The sequence below is a fragment of the Schistocerca gregaria genome, chromosome 2 (genome assembly GCF_023897955.1).
Source record: "Schistocerca gregaria isolate iqSchGreg1 chromosome 2, iqSchGreg1.2, whole genome shotgun sequence".
Lineage (NCBI taxonomy): Eukaryota > Metazoa > Arthropoda > Insecta > Orthoptera > Acrididae > Schistocerca > Schistocerca gregaria.
The window spans coordinates 538384279-538400176 of record NC_064921.1 but is presented as its reverse complement, the minus strand read 5'-3'; the positions used below and the strand labels follow the sequence as shown (position 1 = coordinate 538400176).

General features: G+C 35.3%; 1 protein-coding gene across 2 annotated transcripts in view; it reads right to left on the bottom strand.

The window, feature by feature from the left end:
- Positions 1–1635: 1635 nt before the first annotated feature.
- Positions 1636–15898, bottom strand: part of LOC126331017 (forkhead box protein K2) — a 96577-nt gene continuing 82314 nt past the window's right edge. The window contains exons 9-11 of one of the 2 annotated variants that reach the window (XR_007563251.1): positions 5013–5133; positions 2907–4195; positions 1636–1683 (exon numbers count right to left, since the gene is read on the bottom strand). Coding sequence is in view for 1 of the 2 variants with exons in the window: in XM_049996437.1 (XP_049852394.1) it covers positions 4033–4195; positions 5013–5133 (284 nt within the window). In the remaining variant the exon portion in view is untranslated. Of the gene's footprint in view, positions 4196–5012; positions 5134–15898 lie in introns of both variants that reach the window. The other variant, XM_049996437.1, reaches the window with a different exon arrangement.

Sequence of the window (15898 nt, the reverse complement as noted above, 5' to 3'; positions counted from 1 at the left end):
ACAAAATTTGGTAGGTTTTGGAAAAATCCTGTAATAAGCCACAGGAAACCTGCCTGCTGTCTCGTACGCTTTATAAAAGGAACCCTTAACAGTTTTGTACAGTAACATGCTAATGATTTCAATTAACAAACTGAATGTGCAATTCAGCAAAGGCATCCATGCAGACTAAATGTGAACACATCCATTATTAGCTCACAGCACAAATCACTTTGAAAATTCCAGACTGATACATACATTGAATCCAATTCATGACATACAGGACTGTGTCAATCTTATTTTAATATTATCACTCTATCTTTTTCTAACTATCATTAATGTTAGAACTTTGTACATGGCATTTTCTTTTGGTAGTTGCATACAGTCTTTTCTAAGGAAACTTGGCAAATGTTGCTTTCACATTACTCAAGCAATAAAGACAATTTATCCCCAGAGCTTACCGAGCGACATGGTGCAGTGGTTAGCACACTGGGCTCACATTTGGGGGGACATCAGTTCAAATCTTCGTCCAGCCATCCTGATTTAGGTTTCCTGTGATTTCCCTGAATCGCTTCAGGCAAATACAGGGATGATTCCTTTGACACGACATGGCTGATTACATTTGCCATCCTACTCTCATTCAATGGGATCAATGACCTCACTGTTTGGTCCCTTCTCCCACATCAACCAACTTCAGAGGATATAGTTACATGACTTTTTTGGTAAATCTGCTTTCAATCGAGATAAATGAAAACTGCAATCTACAGAGAGCATATGCTCGACTGAACAAGTGTGGCAAGTTAAAACCGGGACTCAAAACCTGTCTATTGCAAGCCATGGGCTGTGTGCCGTTCAAGCAATACTTCCCAACTCTGCGATGGGTCTTCCACAATACTCTGAGACTAGTACTTTTGAAAGAAAGTTATAGTGGTGAGGTTGGCTTATTAACAGGCTCTGTTGTTATTAACTAGTCAACTAAATCTCATTTTCCTTGCAGCATGAAGTCAGTATACATGGTTGGTGTTCTAGTCAGAAACAGAAACTAAGCTGACAAATTATGGGCTGCATACACAAGTTAAAAAATTGTTCTGGCTTCCAAATATTGATAAAAAAGAGGTTAAAAGTTAGCCAGTGTAAATATAGCCATGCCACTACCCTGCCCTGAAAGCCTCTACAGTGAATTATACTCTTACTCTCCATGCTGAATAAAATAAAGCAGCTGTTTAAATATCAAGTTTCTAGAGGGCCGTCCAGTAATGTAGGAAGAAGAGATTGAGAAAAAGCATAAATTTGAAATAAGAGATTAAAAGTGGAATGAAAAATTAAAAAGCCACTTTAATAGCATATGCAAATTTTTCTGACACAAAATATTCCAAAGAAAAAGACACAAGGAGATGACGATAATCATTAACTGTGAGCCATTAACATCTGATATCAGTATGTGTGTTTAAGTAACAATTGATGATCATTTTCTGTAGTGATAGAATTAATGTAAAACTTACCTTTGGGAAAGTTTGGGAGTACCAAAAATGCCAAGCTATTTCACAGTTTTCCTCATGCACTATGTTTGCTGAATAACTTGACTACATCATAATAGAGTAGGGGCACAATACATTTGTTAGGATATGGTGTGTACAGCAATGAGTCTTCAAAGCAATCTTCTCAGCACTGCCGACTGTTTTTAGTTTTATTTCTGGATACTTTTTACTTGAGAGAGAGACAGAGAGATTAATGTAATTCTTGTCAAACAATAGCACTCAGAAACAGAACAAGAATATGTGACTACAGGTGTGTTGTCTAAGTTACTGTTCCATTATTTTAAAGGACTTTTATTATTAAAATAAACAACAGCTGTTGAAAGTGTCTATCTACAATGATATATACAGAATAAGGGACCTGCATTCAGGATGAATATTCTACAATTATTTTAAGCATTTAGTAAATTTTCTGTGTGGTGTAATGACATGTATATTCCACGCCACAAGCAGCTACTGAATGCATGTAAAAATATACATAGAATTCAGAATTTATAACAAGGACTGAAACTAATGAGCACAAGAAACAATCACACTTTTCAAAATAATCTCTTCACTAGTGTACCAATCACAGAAATAAGAAACAATGAAGACACTATAAATCTATACATGTTACCATATATATATTCATAAGTAAATAATGGTATCTCATTTTTTCACTCTTTACCTAACAAAAGAATCATAACATTTACAACGTTGTACAAGCAAATCTACATTATTTGACAAAATATGACACAAAAGTTATTCTTCCCCACAACAAGTTGTGTTAACAAGACCTGGTGTCCTAAAAGCATTTCATCTAACATTGTACTTTAATATTTTCTTTCCAACAATAAAGCGCCACAGGTTTTATTTCAGTATTTGGTAGATGTAACGTAGTATCAGTTAATTCTGAACTTCCAAAATATATGTACATCAAATTGTTATGATAAGGGGAAGGAACCACAATGTAGAACAATTTCCTTCAGTATGGACCTTCGAACTGCACAGCATGAAAGCAATGAGACATCACAGCTTCAACAGCACACTAGCACCATGTGATGAAACAACAGTTATTGCATTGCTTAGTGTAGTCACCATTAACAAGTTTAAGGCAGAACTGAGAAATTGTTAACAATGGTATCATTATTATTAAAGGTGTCACATCTACTAATACATCTGAATACAGTAAAAAACAAAACTGGTATAGGCTTTTATTTTTAAAGAAACTATTTCTTCTCATAATGCATATATTTAGCCATTTATAAAAATTTTCCACTTCCAATAACTATTAATCTGGTGATTATGTATGAGGCTGCAGTCTGTAAACATTAAATGTATACAAATGTTATATTTTCTTTTCCTACATTTTGCATTGTGGAACATTATAAATAAGCAAGATAAACTTCCACATACCTGTCTACAGTTCTTGCTGTAGTTCATATTTGCATAACGATTGAGAAATTTCTGTAACAGAAACTTTAAATTGAAAAATAAGTATAACTAAAAGCTCTCACATGGATGCTGAACTATTTCAGTTCAATGAAAATCACTGAAATGTGTCTCGTATAAAATTCACTCAAAACTAACTGCAACTAAATAATTTTATGATCATTAGTTGAGAATTTTTACTCTACGTCCTTACCGTAAGTTAAAACTAGTTCCAACGATCACATTATTCTAACACGTAATGCCCAAGTTCATTCACAGTTGAGTCTTGGATTGAATATTCTGCTGAATTTCATTTTGAATGATTAAATATTTTAAGGCAAGGTTTTTTCAGCACTTGTGAATGCTTCAGGTGTTTACTTCATACCAAAAAGCATTTTATCATGGCGTTTTGTTCTCAGTGATAAGTTTTTTTATATTTAAGATTATAATATTTTTATAGTGTAAACTATTCACATGAAAAACATCAGACATTTCATTTTCTGTTACAAGAAAAGTCAAATATACCCACTGCACTCACATTTTCAAAAAAGAACTAAAAAATTACTGTAGGATTCATTCAGATTTGTACTGGTGTTACTTGCATTTTGTTCCTGGAAATACAAGTACAATAAAGATTTCTTCATAATCAATGAAGTGACTCTGAGTTGCAACTTAAAACTTTTACTTAAGAACAGGAACCAAAGAAGGTAAAGAATTCTGTGCTAGCCTTTACCAGTACCTCTTTTCCTTGTATAACACAAACAAGCAAAATACTGATTCATAATAACATTGGCCTCACCTGCGGCCAATAACAGGTTTCTGCTACAAAAATTAAACTCCTTGTACTTTGTGACAATTAATCCACTGTTTACACTATTGATGTCACACAATCCTAATAAACTAGGTATAAAATGAATGAAGAGGGAAGGATAGGACAGGGAAGGAACAACTGCTGACATTTAAAAATAAACTGAGTTAAGAAAGGATTTAAAATTGATGTAACAGTCAGTCATGATAACAGTGTTCACTATTAAATGAGAACTACACTTGGTACCGTATGAAGTGGACTAGAACATGCTGTTCTTCACCACACAAACGTCTCAAACATTCATCATTTATCTCCTGAGACATCTTGACTGTTCTCAATCCTCATCTTCTTTTTACTTTCTTCTTCTAATGTTGTGTCAGCCTCCTCAACCACCTCAAGTTCCCTCTTAACAGTTGTTTGCTGGGGAGATTGTTCAGCAGAGGTGGTAGTTGTGACGTACGAGTTACTGCAAGTTACAAAATAAAATCCGCATTACAACATCAATCAATCAAGTTATATAAGCAAGAAATGCAACCAACATGAAGTACAATTACCACTGCATAAATTGCTTTGAAAACACAGAGGTCTGGAAGGCAAAATGGTGAACTCTAACGTAGGTAAGTTGGCCTAACTACAAGTTTTGTGCTTTGATTATAACTTAACTTGTCCAATAATTAAAGCCTTCATGACATTTCTGCTGACGATACATTACAGGTTACCGAATTTTAATGCAGCATGATATCTGTTGATAGACAAGATGTTTTCACTAAAATAGTGTTTCTGTAATTCCAAGCTTCCCTCTTTGTTATATATTTCTTCTCTATATGCATTCTTCCTTGCCTTATCTTCATTATGCTTTTAACACCTTCTATTTGCATTGCTACAACAGGTCTGGCACCCCATTAAAAGAAAAAAACTTAATTCAGAAAACAAGCTAAACCAGTAAAGTTCACAACTTATAAATCATTATCTATGACACGGCATTAATTTTATTTTTCGTAGGAGTTTTAGCTGACAAATTTTGTTTCAAGTTTCTCTTTTCATTGTATATGTTGTAATCAATTTCCAGTCGCAATTTTGTCATAAACCACACGGTAACAGCAAAATCGATGAGATTCTAAGAAAAGTATAGGTTACACGAGAATTAATACCACAAATTTCCACTGCAGTCACTGTGTCCCTTGCAGGCAACAATAAAGCAGGTGCATTTTAGTTCTATCAAACAGAAAATGAATTAATTTGTAATACGTGAACATTTGTTGTAAATAATTGCATGTACCCACCTGTAATTAGAGTATGCAGCCTGCACAATGACAGGAGCTGGCGTAAAAGTAGCTGGGGACAACGAGCGTTCCTCAGCTATACTCACAAGGGTGGTAGTGCTGTTTGGCATTAGGTACTTCTCTGTAAATCAAAATTAAATTGTTACTATTTAGGATTTAAGCAAACTACACATTATCTTATACAATTCTTGCACACAATGTTGATAAATCAAACTAGTCAATGATGAAAGAAAATATAAAAAATAGAACACTTAAAATTTTCAAATTCTTTGTAGTTTCACAAGCAGAGCACGTAGTAGGATCATCCACCCCATCACTATTTCAAGTTTTTGGAAAATATATAAAATCAAAATTCTAAGCAAAATTACAAAATCTCCTATGTCAAAAACAGTACAAGGATACGTAAAAGTATCATCTATTTTAATGATCATCTTAGCATAGCAATGTGAGAACAGCCCCTATCCAGCAGTGGATCAGTGTTCTCATTTCACATATCCTCATTCTTTTCATATTCTCATCAAAAAGGTAATAACATTCAGAATAGTGGGTGCACATACTGAATTTTGTTAGTACAAAATTTTAACCACTGAGATAATAACTGAACAGGTAAACTTCGTGCATGTTGACAGCTTTTTGTAGTATAATTTTTACACTTGGGAAGAGACACTAAAATCAAGAAAACCTACACAGTGGCAGACTATGTCCAAATGTGCATATGATATAAAAATATCAGGTGAACAGGAAATAATCTTTAATACCACATGGTATTTATATGAATGGCCAAAAGAAGACCCAAGCCAACAAATTTACTGAGATCATACTATACTGCGGGAGAAAGGGGGGGTGGGGTGGGGAGGAGGGGTTAGAGGGTAGATCAGAGGGAAAGGGAGAGCTATCTCTTACTCTCAGATTTCTTCAATTCATGTGGAACTACTGTTTTCACAGAGCCCATCATTAATCCTATAAGACAGCAGTAACCTGCTCTCCAAGCCTGACTACTGTCAACAAATCAACATAGTACAGACACTGTGTTTCTATCCAAAGACTTCTTTGCACATTCATCTGAAATTGTCTGTATGCCGTATGTATTTACAATTTAAAAACCTACAGATACCTTTGTTCATTTTAAAACTGAAGATCAGCACTGAAGTACACACACTCACTTTGCCCTGAAGTGATACAGTATTTGCACAAATGTAAAAATTTTCATTACTTAAAAAAATCTGTTTCTTGATGTCACCAGATAAACTGGAAGTCACAGACACAAAATTAATTAAAACAACAGTCACAGGTTTAAACTTCAGATAAACTGCACAACAGAAAGTATGAGTACTAATCCACAATCTCCATGCTGCAGCATGGAATTCTCTTCAGAAAAACAACAGAACCCTGCATTTACTCCAGTTTGACCTTTGAATGAACGGCAGACTATCACGTCCCACTTCTTGTCTGATATTATAGGACAATCATTAATCAATTGTCTCCAATTAACTTGTGTTTTCAAGACACACTGTAATATGTGTCAGTCCATAAATAGTTCACTAAAATGTCAACACTACACACTGTATTTCAGCATTCCTTCACTTCGTGGGCCATTATAAGACTTCATACCAAGTATATAGGCTGTGTATCAGAACTGTTGAACAGATAAAAGTTTAGCTTCATAAGGGATATGATTGCTGCACAAACTAAGACATACGTACTGATGTAGTTTTCTCTAATTATTATTTACACAACTCAAAGATGGAAAGGACAATCATTGTTTACATGACTCAAGAGTGCAAAGAACACTTTTAAAAGCTGTGATCAATGTTTGTGTTTCTTTCCTCTATCTTCAATAGTATTAATCAGGATGATGATGTTTGGTATGTGGGGCACTCAACTGCGCGGTTATCAGCGTCTGTACAAATTCCCAACCATTAATCAGCCAAATTTCACCACTTTGATGAATGATGATGAAATGATGAGGACATCACAAACACCCAGTCATCTCGAGGCAGGGGAAAATCCCTGACCCCGTCGGGAATTGAAACCGAGAACAAGACCTGGAGATGCGGACTAGTATTAATCAGTTGCACACCAAGTGGTCCCGAATACAATATGCCTCAGGATATATTTTGATATGTCAACTAGTCCCTCAATTACTTGACCAGTAGTAAATGTCACTCTGAACAATCTGACTGTGCCACTTATGTGAAGTACAGAAATGTCCATTTTCTTACTCATTTCTAAAAAAGAAAGGTATATACAGAGCTCTGGGGTGCTGAATAATATTGATTATCTCTTTTTCTATCTGAATTACGTGAACTGTCATTGTTGATGCCTCGTACACAACTCAACTGTTTCTTAGCAGCACATTCAACATTATCTGCATATAAAATGTTCTCCACTCTTCATTTAAAAAATATGGGGAACTGATGGTGAAAGACTCTTTTGTTTTGCAGCTGATTCATGGTCGACTATGCAGTAAAAGTCATCTTGTCTGTAACTTTTAGTCTAGATGGTTCTACAGTATTCTTATACTCACTTGGTCTCTGTTCGATTTTATAGTCCCTTAATCCTAGAAGGGTACATCAGGATCAGCCTGACCATTCAGCATTGAGTGAGACCTAATAGAGGACTAATGTTTTGGAACATTGCTGTTTAATTAATGTGACAAGCAGATTTTTAAGGGTCCCTGTGACCCTAGAGTACACATTGTATAACTGTTCTGTCACGAAGTGTGAAAAATGTTTATATGGAAACAGCATGTAGAAGTGCCATTTTACTAATGGTAGATGCTATACGGGAAGCATTTTTAGATGAACTCAGTCTGGAATGTGACAAACGACTTCCCCGATGAAAGTGAACCTGAAACTGATTCTCCTGCAGTGGTTACAGACAGTGGTAAAAATTACAAATCTGACGAATCTTCAGACAGTGTTGAAGAAAATAAAATTGTCCACTGCAAGAATGGTCATTGTTGCAATACACTTGTTCCTAATAGAAGAGGGGAGGCAGCTGTCGATAACATTGTACTCCATATTCCACGAGTGTGGAAATAATTTATTAATGGATTTATAAGTAATTTGGAACATTTCAAAATATTTGTGTAATACATGCATTTAATTAAATGAATAGCACCTTCATGAAATTGAACTGCAAATGAAGTCTTTAAATCTGGATCACATTCAAGTTGTATCACTGAAAAGCTTCCATGACAGTTTTTCACTAGTCTCGAATTTCGGATGCATTAACATTAATAGGGACTGAAAAAGTATGCGACAGAAGTAAAATAAAAAGAGTTTAATATCTGAGAGTCCAATATCATTATAAAATATTCTACATCCAGACAATTTCTCCAACAAATAACTGATGGCCACAGTGACACTGGTGTACAGTTCATTAACAATTTCATAGGTGTACTTTATTTGGGTTAATTGCACTGAGATGCTCTCCAAATAGGAGCTGTAGTAGTTCCTGCAGCAATTTTTTGCCCATCTACTTGATCTTGAGCACATAAACCCTAGAATTTCCTGGTAAACTTTCAGTGTGTTCTATCCAAGAACAGTGAATTACTGTAAAATGGAGATTTAAAAAGGAGGAAATCTGTTCTTTGTTATGATTTGCTTAGCAAATCTCCTGGCATGGTATTGTCATGAGTGTTGTCCAAAAACACGAATGAGATGGAACTGTTCGGGAATAATGGAGGAAATGCTTCAGAGTGAATTAAAGTTCTCAATAATAAGTGGTTCAAAGTTAGGTCAACATGTAGCCCTGCCTATGTAAAACACTGAGTCACACTGTTTTTACTGGGTATGTGATTAACTAATGTATCTCAATGGAATAAGGGATCAACATCAAAGTTTGGCAAACTTCTTTACCTACAGCACAATGCTCGCAATTACAAACAACCTCTAATGAAGTCTATTCTTCATAAATCGGTCAATGACTTCTATAGTATTTTGACAAAAATTCATTACAAAAACCATTCAAAATTTGCATTACTCTCTTCAAAATTTACTGGCAATTTTAACAGGGATGTAAAGGATATAAATATTCATTGACAGAAAGTTTTCATTCCATAAGTAGAATTTTGCGCTTTTGCACATCCAAGCAGCTATTTCTCCAAGCCCCGATCTGCACACTGAATAAACTTCAGTACAATGGCTCACACGTTCAGGATACCTGGGCATTTTGACAAAATTATATCATGCACCTTATCAAACAACAAAATTCTTGTATGTGGAAATATCATGAGTGAAATACAAGCCATAGGGCAAAATAATTATTTATCATTTGTTTGCACAACATACAGTACTCTCAATCAGAGCTGACTGACTCCACTTTCATGGCAATATCCTTTAATACACACACAAAATCTTTTGTACTGAATGAAACCAAATTAATTCAGCAATATGCAATGCCTTCTTCTTCCTGCCTTTTTCCATTTCTCTACAGAGTCTATCAGGGGATCAGCAACAATTTTGGCACATTACAAAAAATTCTTAACAATAATATATATTTACACCTATATCAAAAACATATGTATTATACACAATTATGGCTTATTACTTTTTCCCAAATCTTGGCCAGCTTCAATGCATTTTCTGTTCCTTGATGAACATATTCTGTGCAGGAGGCTGGTCACAGTCAGCGTTAAAGCATATGATGAACAGCCTTGTCTTCTACTCAGTCACCCTGAATATCATCTTTATCAGTGCAGCCCCATCTTGTTAAATTAATGTTTGATAGGCCAACTCCAAATCTCAGTCTACTCAGGGACTTCTAAGTTATCCACTCCTCATCATGCCCACGAAGTAGAGTTCCTGAAACTCTTTTCCAGCCAGGGGGAAGGTAGATCATAGTCCTCCAAAACTGCAATCTAACTTTTATGGCAGTGTTTCTAAGTGTGGTCTGTGTTCTACGAAAACATCTCCTTGACTTCAGTCATTCTGGGTGCAGTATGTGACCATACAGAGGATGCGTTCTCTCCTGATCCACTGCGTTACTAGCCTGGCACAGCCACTACAATAAACTAACCCTGATGGAGAGTTTAGTGAAAGGAGGAATTTCACACTTTTTGCCAAACAATCCATTTTCTTATACAATAACTGCAGTAGCACAAATTTCTATAATCGAAGTATAACATGACAACAGACAGATAATTTCCTGTTCGCAGAATCAAATGTGCTCTATGAAAGTACCTACCACTAAGGAAGAAGCAACTGCTGCATTTCACAGAAGGGTTACCATCTAAAGGCCAAAATCTACTTTGATTTTTTACTGATTAGTTTAAATGTAGTGTCAAGAATGTATATATTTAAGAGTACTACTGGTGATCATTCACTAGCAAAACCACAGATAGTATTTGCAGGCGAAAAAATGAGAATATTTAACAGCCAGTGACACTAACATGTGAGCAAATTTTGGTGTTTAAAATTAATGTGTGATGTCCATGCAGCTATCTCTGAATCCCAAATTAAATGGGACTATCTCCATGAACATTACCTTTTTATCTCTCTTTAGCTTACTGTCTGTACTGATACAATAGCTGTACCCTCACACCTAATTTCCTTCTATCGGCAAACTACACTCAAATTAAGCCCTCAGAAACATCTTTCGGAATGCAGATGGTGTCACTGAGGTGAGGAAGAAAGATGTGGCCTTCTTATATGCAGTGTAGCTCACCTCCTCCCCCCCTGAGTACCTGGCATTGCCTGGGTATGTATTTATTCCAATCCTCTATTAGTCCATCTCCTCCTCCTCTCCACCTCTCTCTGACCATCTTCTCCTCCCCCTCTGATCTTCTCTCCCTTCCCCAACTGCATCCATCTTCTCCTTCCCCTTCTTTGCCTGTCCATCTCTTCCTGTCCCTCCTCCCTGCTTTCTCCATGTTATCACACCCACCCCAATAGGAAGCTGACACTTCTTTTTGGCACCAGATCAAAACTAATGTGTGTATCAAATTTTATTGGAAATATTATGGGGGTTTAGGATAAGCTTTCTAGACGTGGTTTGCATGTGTATGCACATGTCAAATACATTTCTCATCTATTTAAAATATTTCACAAGTATTTGTACACATATTCCACCGATATTTCTTGCAAATTTCGCCCTGCAGTCTCATTTTCATGCATCTCAATGTTAATGATGTTGTAACTCCTGAAATGTGTTTGTACAATGTTTACTTTGCAGGTACATTCAGTAGTATATGTATAACTTGTTTGCAAAATGTGTTGTGAACACAGTAGTAGAGAAGTAATAAATTAAAACGTCATACTTCAGGCGGCAGTTTTAATGCATGAATAGCAAAAATTCCTTAAGAGACAAACTTTTTCCTATCATAAGTAAGAAAAATGGCGGCTACAGGTGTAAGAAGTTTGAAACCATTTATTATGGCAAATCTATTTCAGTCACTGTGTAACCATCTTCAGCACAAATATTTTAGTCTTTAAGACTAAGTTCAAAATTTTTTTGTTAGCTGCTATGTTCTTAAGTATTGACGCCATGTTGAAATTGTAATATGTGCTATTACTCCATGAGTCTTCAAGATTTAAATACTTGCACTGAAGATGGTCACACAGTAACTGAAATTGATTCGCTGTAATGAATGATTTCAAACCCCTTATGACTGAGGCTGCCATTTTTCTTGTTACAATACTAAAATTGCACTCACTGAGCACGTGGTTCCCAATGGAGTCCAACCTCAAGCTTTTTTCCTTTCATCATTGTGTAGGGGTTGTCAGCAAGGAAAGTTTCATAAAGGTTTAAAGTTATTTGTAATGTTTGCTGTGAATCACTGCTTGCTCTCATTGTCAAATACTAGATGAATACCATACGGGTATTCGTACACCGATGCATACATTGTCTTTTAATTCACACACTGAGCTCTTTGATATGTAGATAGTTCTTACCCCCCACAGCACATCGTTCCAAACAGTAACAGTTCAATCAAGTTTAGTTGAAATCTGTTCAGTGGGTAAGTAGAAGGAGATGTGGAACATACACATTTTTATAACACGTATCAAATGTCCAACAATAATTAGATGCCAAATTTGATGTAATTTTTCAGTTTAATTTGGATTTTTTTTGCCAATTTTGTTGTTATTCTTTGATAATTCTGGTGTTTTTACAAAATTCAAAAAAATAAAAATATGGCACAGCACTGAAACATATGAGTCAAAACAAGGCTTCCAAAATAGGTAGGTATTGACAGGTGTGAAGAGTTTTGAACTACATGCTTAATAAGTCATGGTTGCAAAAATGATGACAGAAATTATTTAGAGAAGACAGGAAAATCTCCTGAAATCCAACCTTGAGAAGGATGACTTTGGTTTCCAGAGAAATGTTAGGAACATGTGAGGCAATACTGATTCAACAACTTATCTTAGAAGTAGGCTGAAGAAATACAAATCTACATTTATAGCGTTTGTAGATTTAGAGAAAGTTTTTGATGATGCTGACTGTACTGCACTTTCCGACATTTTGAAGATAGCAGGGATAAAATACAGTGTGCAAAAGGTTACTTACAACTTGTACAGAAACCAGAATGCAGTAATGTGGACCAAAGGATCTGAAAGGAAAGTAGTTGAGATGTGACGGGGACATGATTGTAGCCAGTCCCCGAAGCTGTTCAATTAGTACATTCAAGCAAGGTGTAAAGGAAACCAAGGAGAAATTTGAAATGAGAATTAAAGTTCAGGGAGAAGAAATAAAAACTTAGAGGTTTTCTGATCGCATTGTAATTCTGTCAGGGTCAGCAAAGGACTTGGAAGATCAATTGAATGGAATGAATAGTGCCTGAGAAAAGAGGTTGCAAGATGAACATCAACAAATATAAACACAGGCAACAGAATGTAGTCAAATTAAATCAGATGATGATGAGAGGATTAGATTAAGAAATAAAAAGGTGAAAGTAATATATTAGTTGTTTGGACGGTGAAATAACATATAATATAAAATGAAGACTGGCAACAGCAAAGAAAGTATATTTGGGGAAAAAAAGAAAAAAAAAAAAAAAGAGAGAGAGAGAGAGAGAGAGAGAGAGAGAGAAAGAGAGAGAGAGAGAGAGAGAGAGAGAGAGAGAGAGAGAGAGAGAGAAGGAATTTGTTAACATCTAATGTAAAATTAAATGCTACGAAGTCTTTTCTTACGGCGTTTGTCTGGAGCATAACCTTGTACGGAACTGAAATGTGGATGATAAACAGCTCAGACAAAAATGCTTTTGAAATAGAGTGCTATAGAAAAACGCTGAAGATTAGGTAAGTAGGTGAAATAACTAATGATCAGGAAACGAATTTAATTTACGGCAAAATTGACTAAAAGAAGAGATCGGTTAATAGAACACATCCTGAGGCCTAAGGAAATAATCATTGCGGCAATGGAGGGAAGGGCATACCTAAATACAGTAAGATGGTTCAAATGGATGAGGGTTGCAGTAGTTATTCACACATAAAGAGATTTGCACAGGATAGACTAGCAAGGAGGGCAGCATCAAGCAAGTCTTTGGACTGAAGAACACAAAAACAGTAACTAATACAATCTCCTTCATATTTTATTACATATTTATTTCTGATGTAACATTTACCATTAACATTACTCCAAAATCAACACTTATATGAAAATCCTCAGTGTTAAACATATATAAACATTTACTTTTTAAACTGTGTGTGACTTCTACATTTTTCCTAAGTTGAACTATTTAAGTCTTCCTCCATGCACAACATACTTTGATGAGATAGTTTTAGATTTTTAAAGTCTATAAATTATTTTCATTGCAGTTGCTGAATTTTTACTGGTGATACAGCTGCAAGGAAAAGATCTCTATGATAGGAACTGTTGTTAACAAGTGACATACACTTGTCATTTTGACAATGTGAAAGTCAAAAACTGTTCAAGCAGAACAAATGAGACATTACCTAATCCAAATCATTCCACAACTTTTGACACACTGCGTATATGACTCACTCTATTGTACTAATTAGAAAATGGTAATGTTAAAGATAACTCAAAAAAGAGTAGTAAGTGAGAGGGGAGGGATAGAAAAATAAAACATTTTATGTCGAAAAATCATGTTGCTTACTCCTATGGTTTAGTTCCTGTATTACTGTGCAAATTGTAGAATTATATTACATTCAACTTGACAAATGATAATCTGAGGTACTGTGTATTCCAATAATAATTAAAATAAAATAAACTATATCTATCTGGGTTCCCTATGTGATATACAAGGCCTGTAGTCTAAAACTATTTTCACTCACATTAAATTGTACATGTGAGAAAGAATAGTGCCAAATGTCAGTGAAGTGGGGAAGCTTTTAACAGTTAACATGTAAGATAATCAAATTAAGCACTTAAAAAAATGTGTACCATCTGCGCATACGACAGATAATAAATGCCATTTGAGATCGAATCTTTTGAAAATTACTGACTGTGTGCAAACAATCTTAACTGGTAGATGTGCGCTTCAACAACTAAATAATCAATAATTTTGCAGCAGAATTAACATTTCACTCCGCAGAAGAGTGTGCACGGATATGAAACTTCTTGTTTAACTGGAACTCAAACCTATATCTAATCTTACCAACTGATTTACCCCAGCATGACACTCAATCTACACTCACACATTCAACTCCTTGGCTGTGGTCATAGCTCCATGACATGGTTCCTTTCAGGAATGCCAGTCCTTTTAGGTATACACAGAAAAGCTTATATGAAGAACAGAAAATATGAGAAAAGTACTGGCACAAATGAAGCTACAAGGGTGGGTCACGATTCGTACCTGAATAATATAAGGAAAGTACTGGCACAAATGAAGATACGAGGATGGGTCATGAGTCGTACCTGAATAGCTCAGTCAAGACAAGCATTGCCCACAAAAGGCAAGATTTCAGGTTCAGGTCCCAGTATGGCACACAGTTTTAATGTTTCAGTAATTCTGAATTCTTCTGTAAGAGCATACATATTTTCTTTGCAAGATACAGCAGTTTTTGATGAGTTAAAGCTGATTATCTGAGTCAGCTACATTTCACAAGTGAGACAGAAATAAATAATTTTTCAGTCCTGTGATTGTGAAGAGTATAGTTTGAGCAATCAACATTCAAGAAGTCCTCTCCTCTCTTGAAACACAATTATACCTTCAACTATCTGCAAACATTATTTGATAAATCCATCTTCACCTAATAACTTAGAAAACTTTGTGGCGTTTCTACTTATGTGGCTTTGAAAGTGCTATGGGGCTGAATTCTTTACTTTTTTAAACATTTACTGCTGGATATTCAAGTTGTAACTTTTGTAGCCTATTTCAAATGTTTGGAGCTGTCTATCAAAATTTTAGATGCCTGTATATCTCTCCTTATAGTGTCCCTTCCAAGTAGCAAAGTAGATTGGCTCACAGCAAGCATAATGGGAAATATTTATTAAAATAAAATTTCTCCACTTAATTATCTTGAAACTGATGACACTAGGCCACCAGAAAAAAAAAGAGAGCAACAGCATACATGCCAATATTTTTAAAAGTGGAGCTCTGTCTTCCACTAAATGTCTAGCGGGTCATTCCATGTCAAATCACGCAGGTTATGTCAGCCATCATCTCAGATTTTCATGGAACTTTACACATTTGCTTATATTTATAAGAACTTGTGCAGAATAATTTTGGTCTCAGACTGAATTATTTTTTTTTATAACTGATTTTAAATGTTGTGATATTCTGGTAAGTGGACTCTGCAAGAATGTCAATGCAAAATGGTACTTATGTACATAAATGCCGTAACTCAGGTGTTTATGAAGCTTTCAATTTGGATTTTTTTGTTCATATCGTAAGAGAAGCACATCCTTAACAGACATGTAATTATTTAAGCAGTTAATTTACAAAGGATAGTACAAAAAAATTAATGTGTGTCACT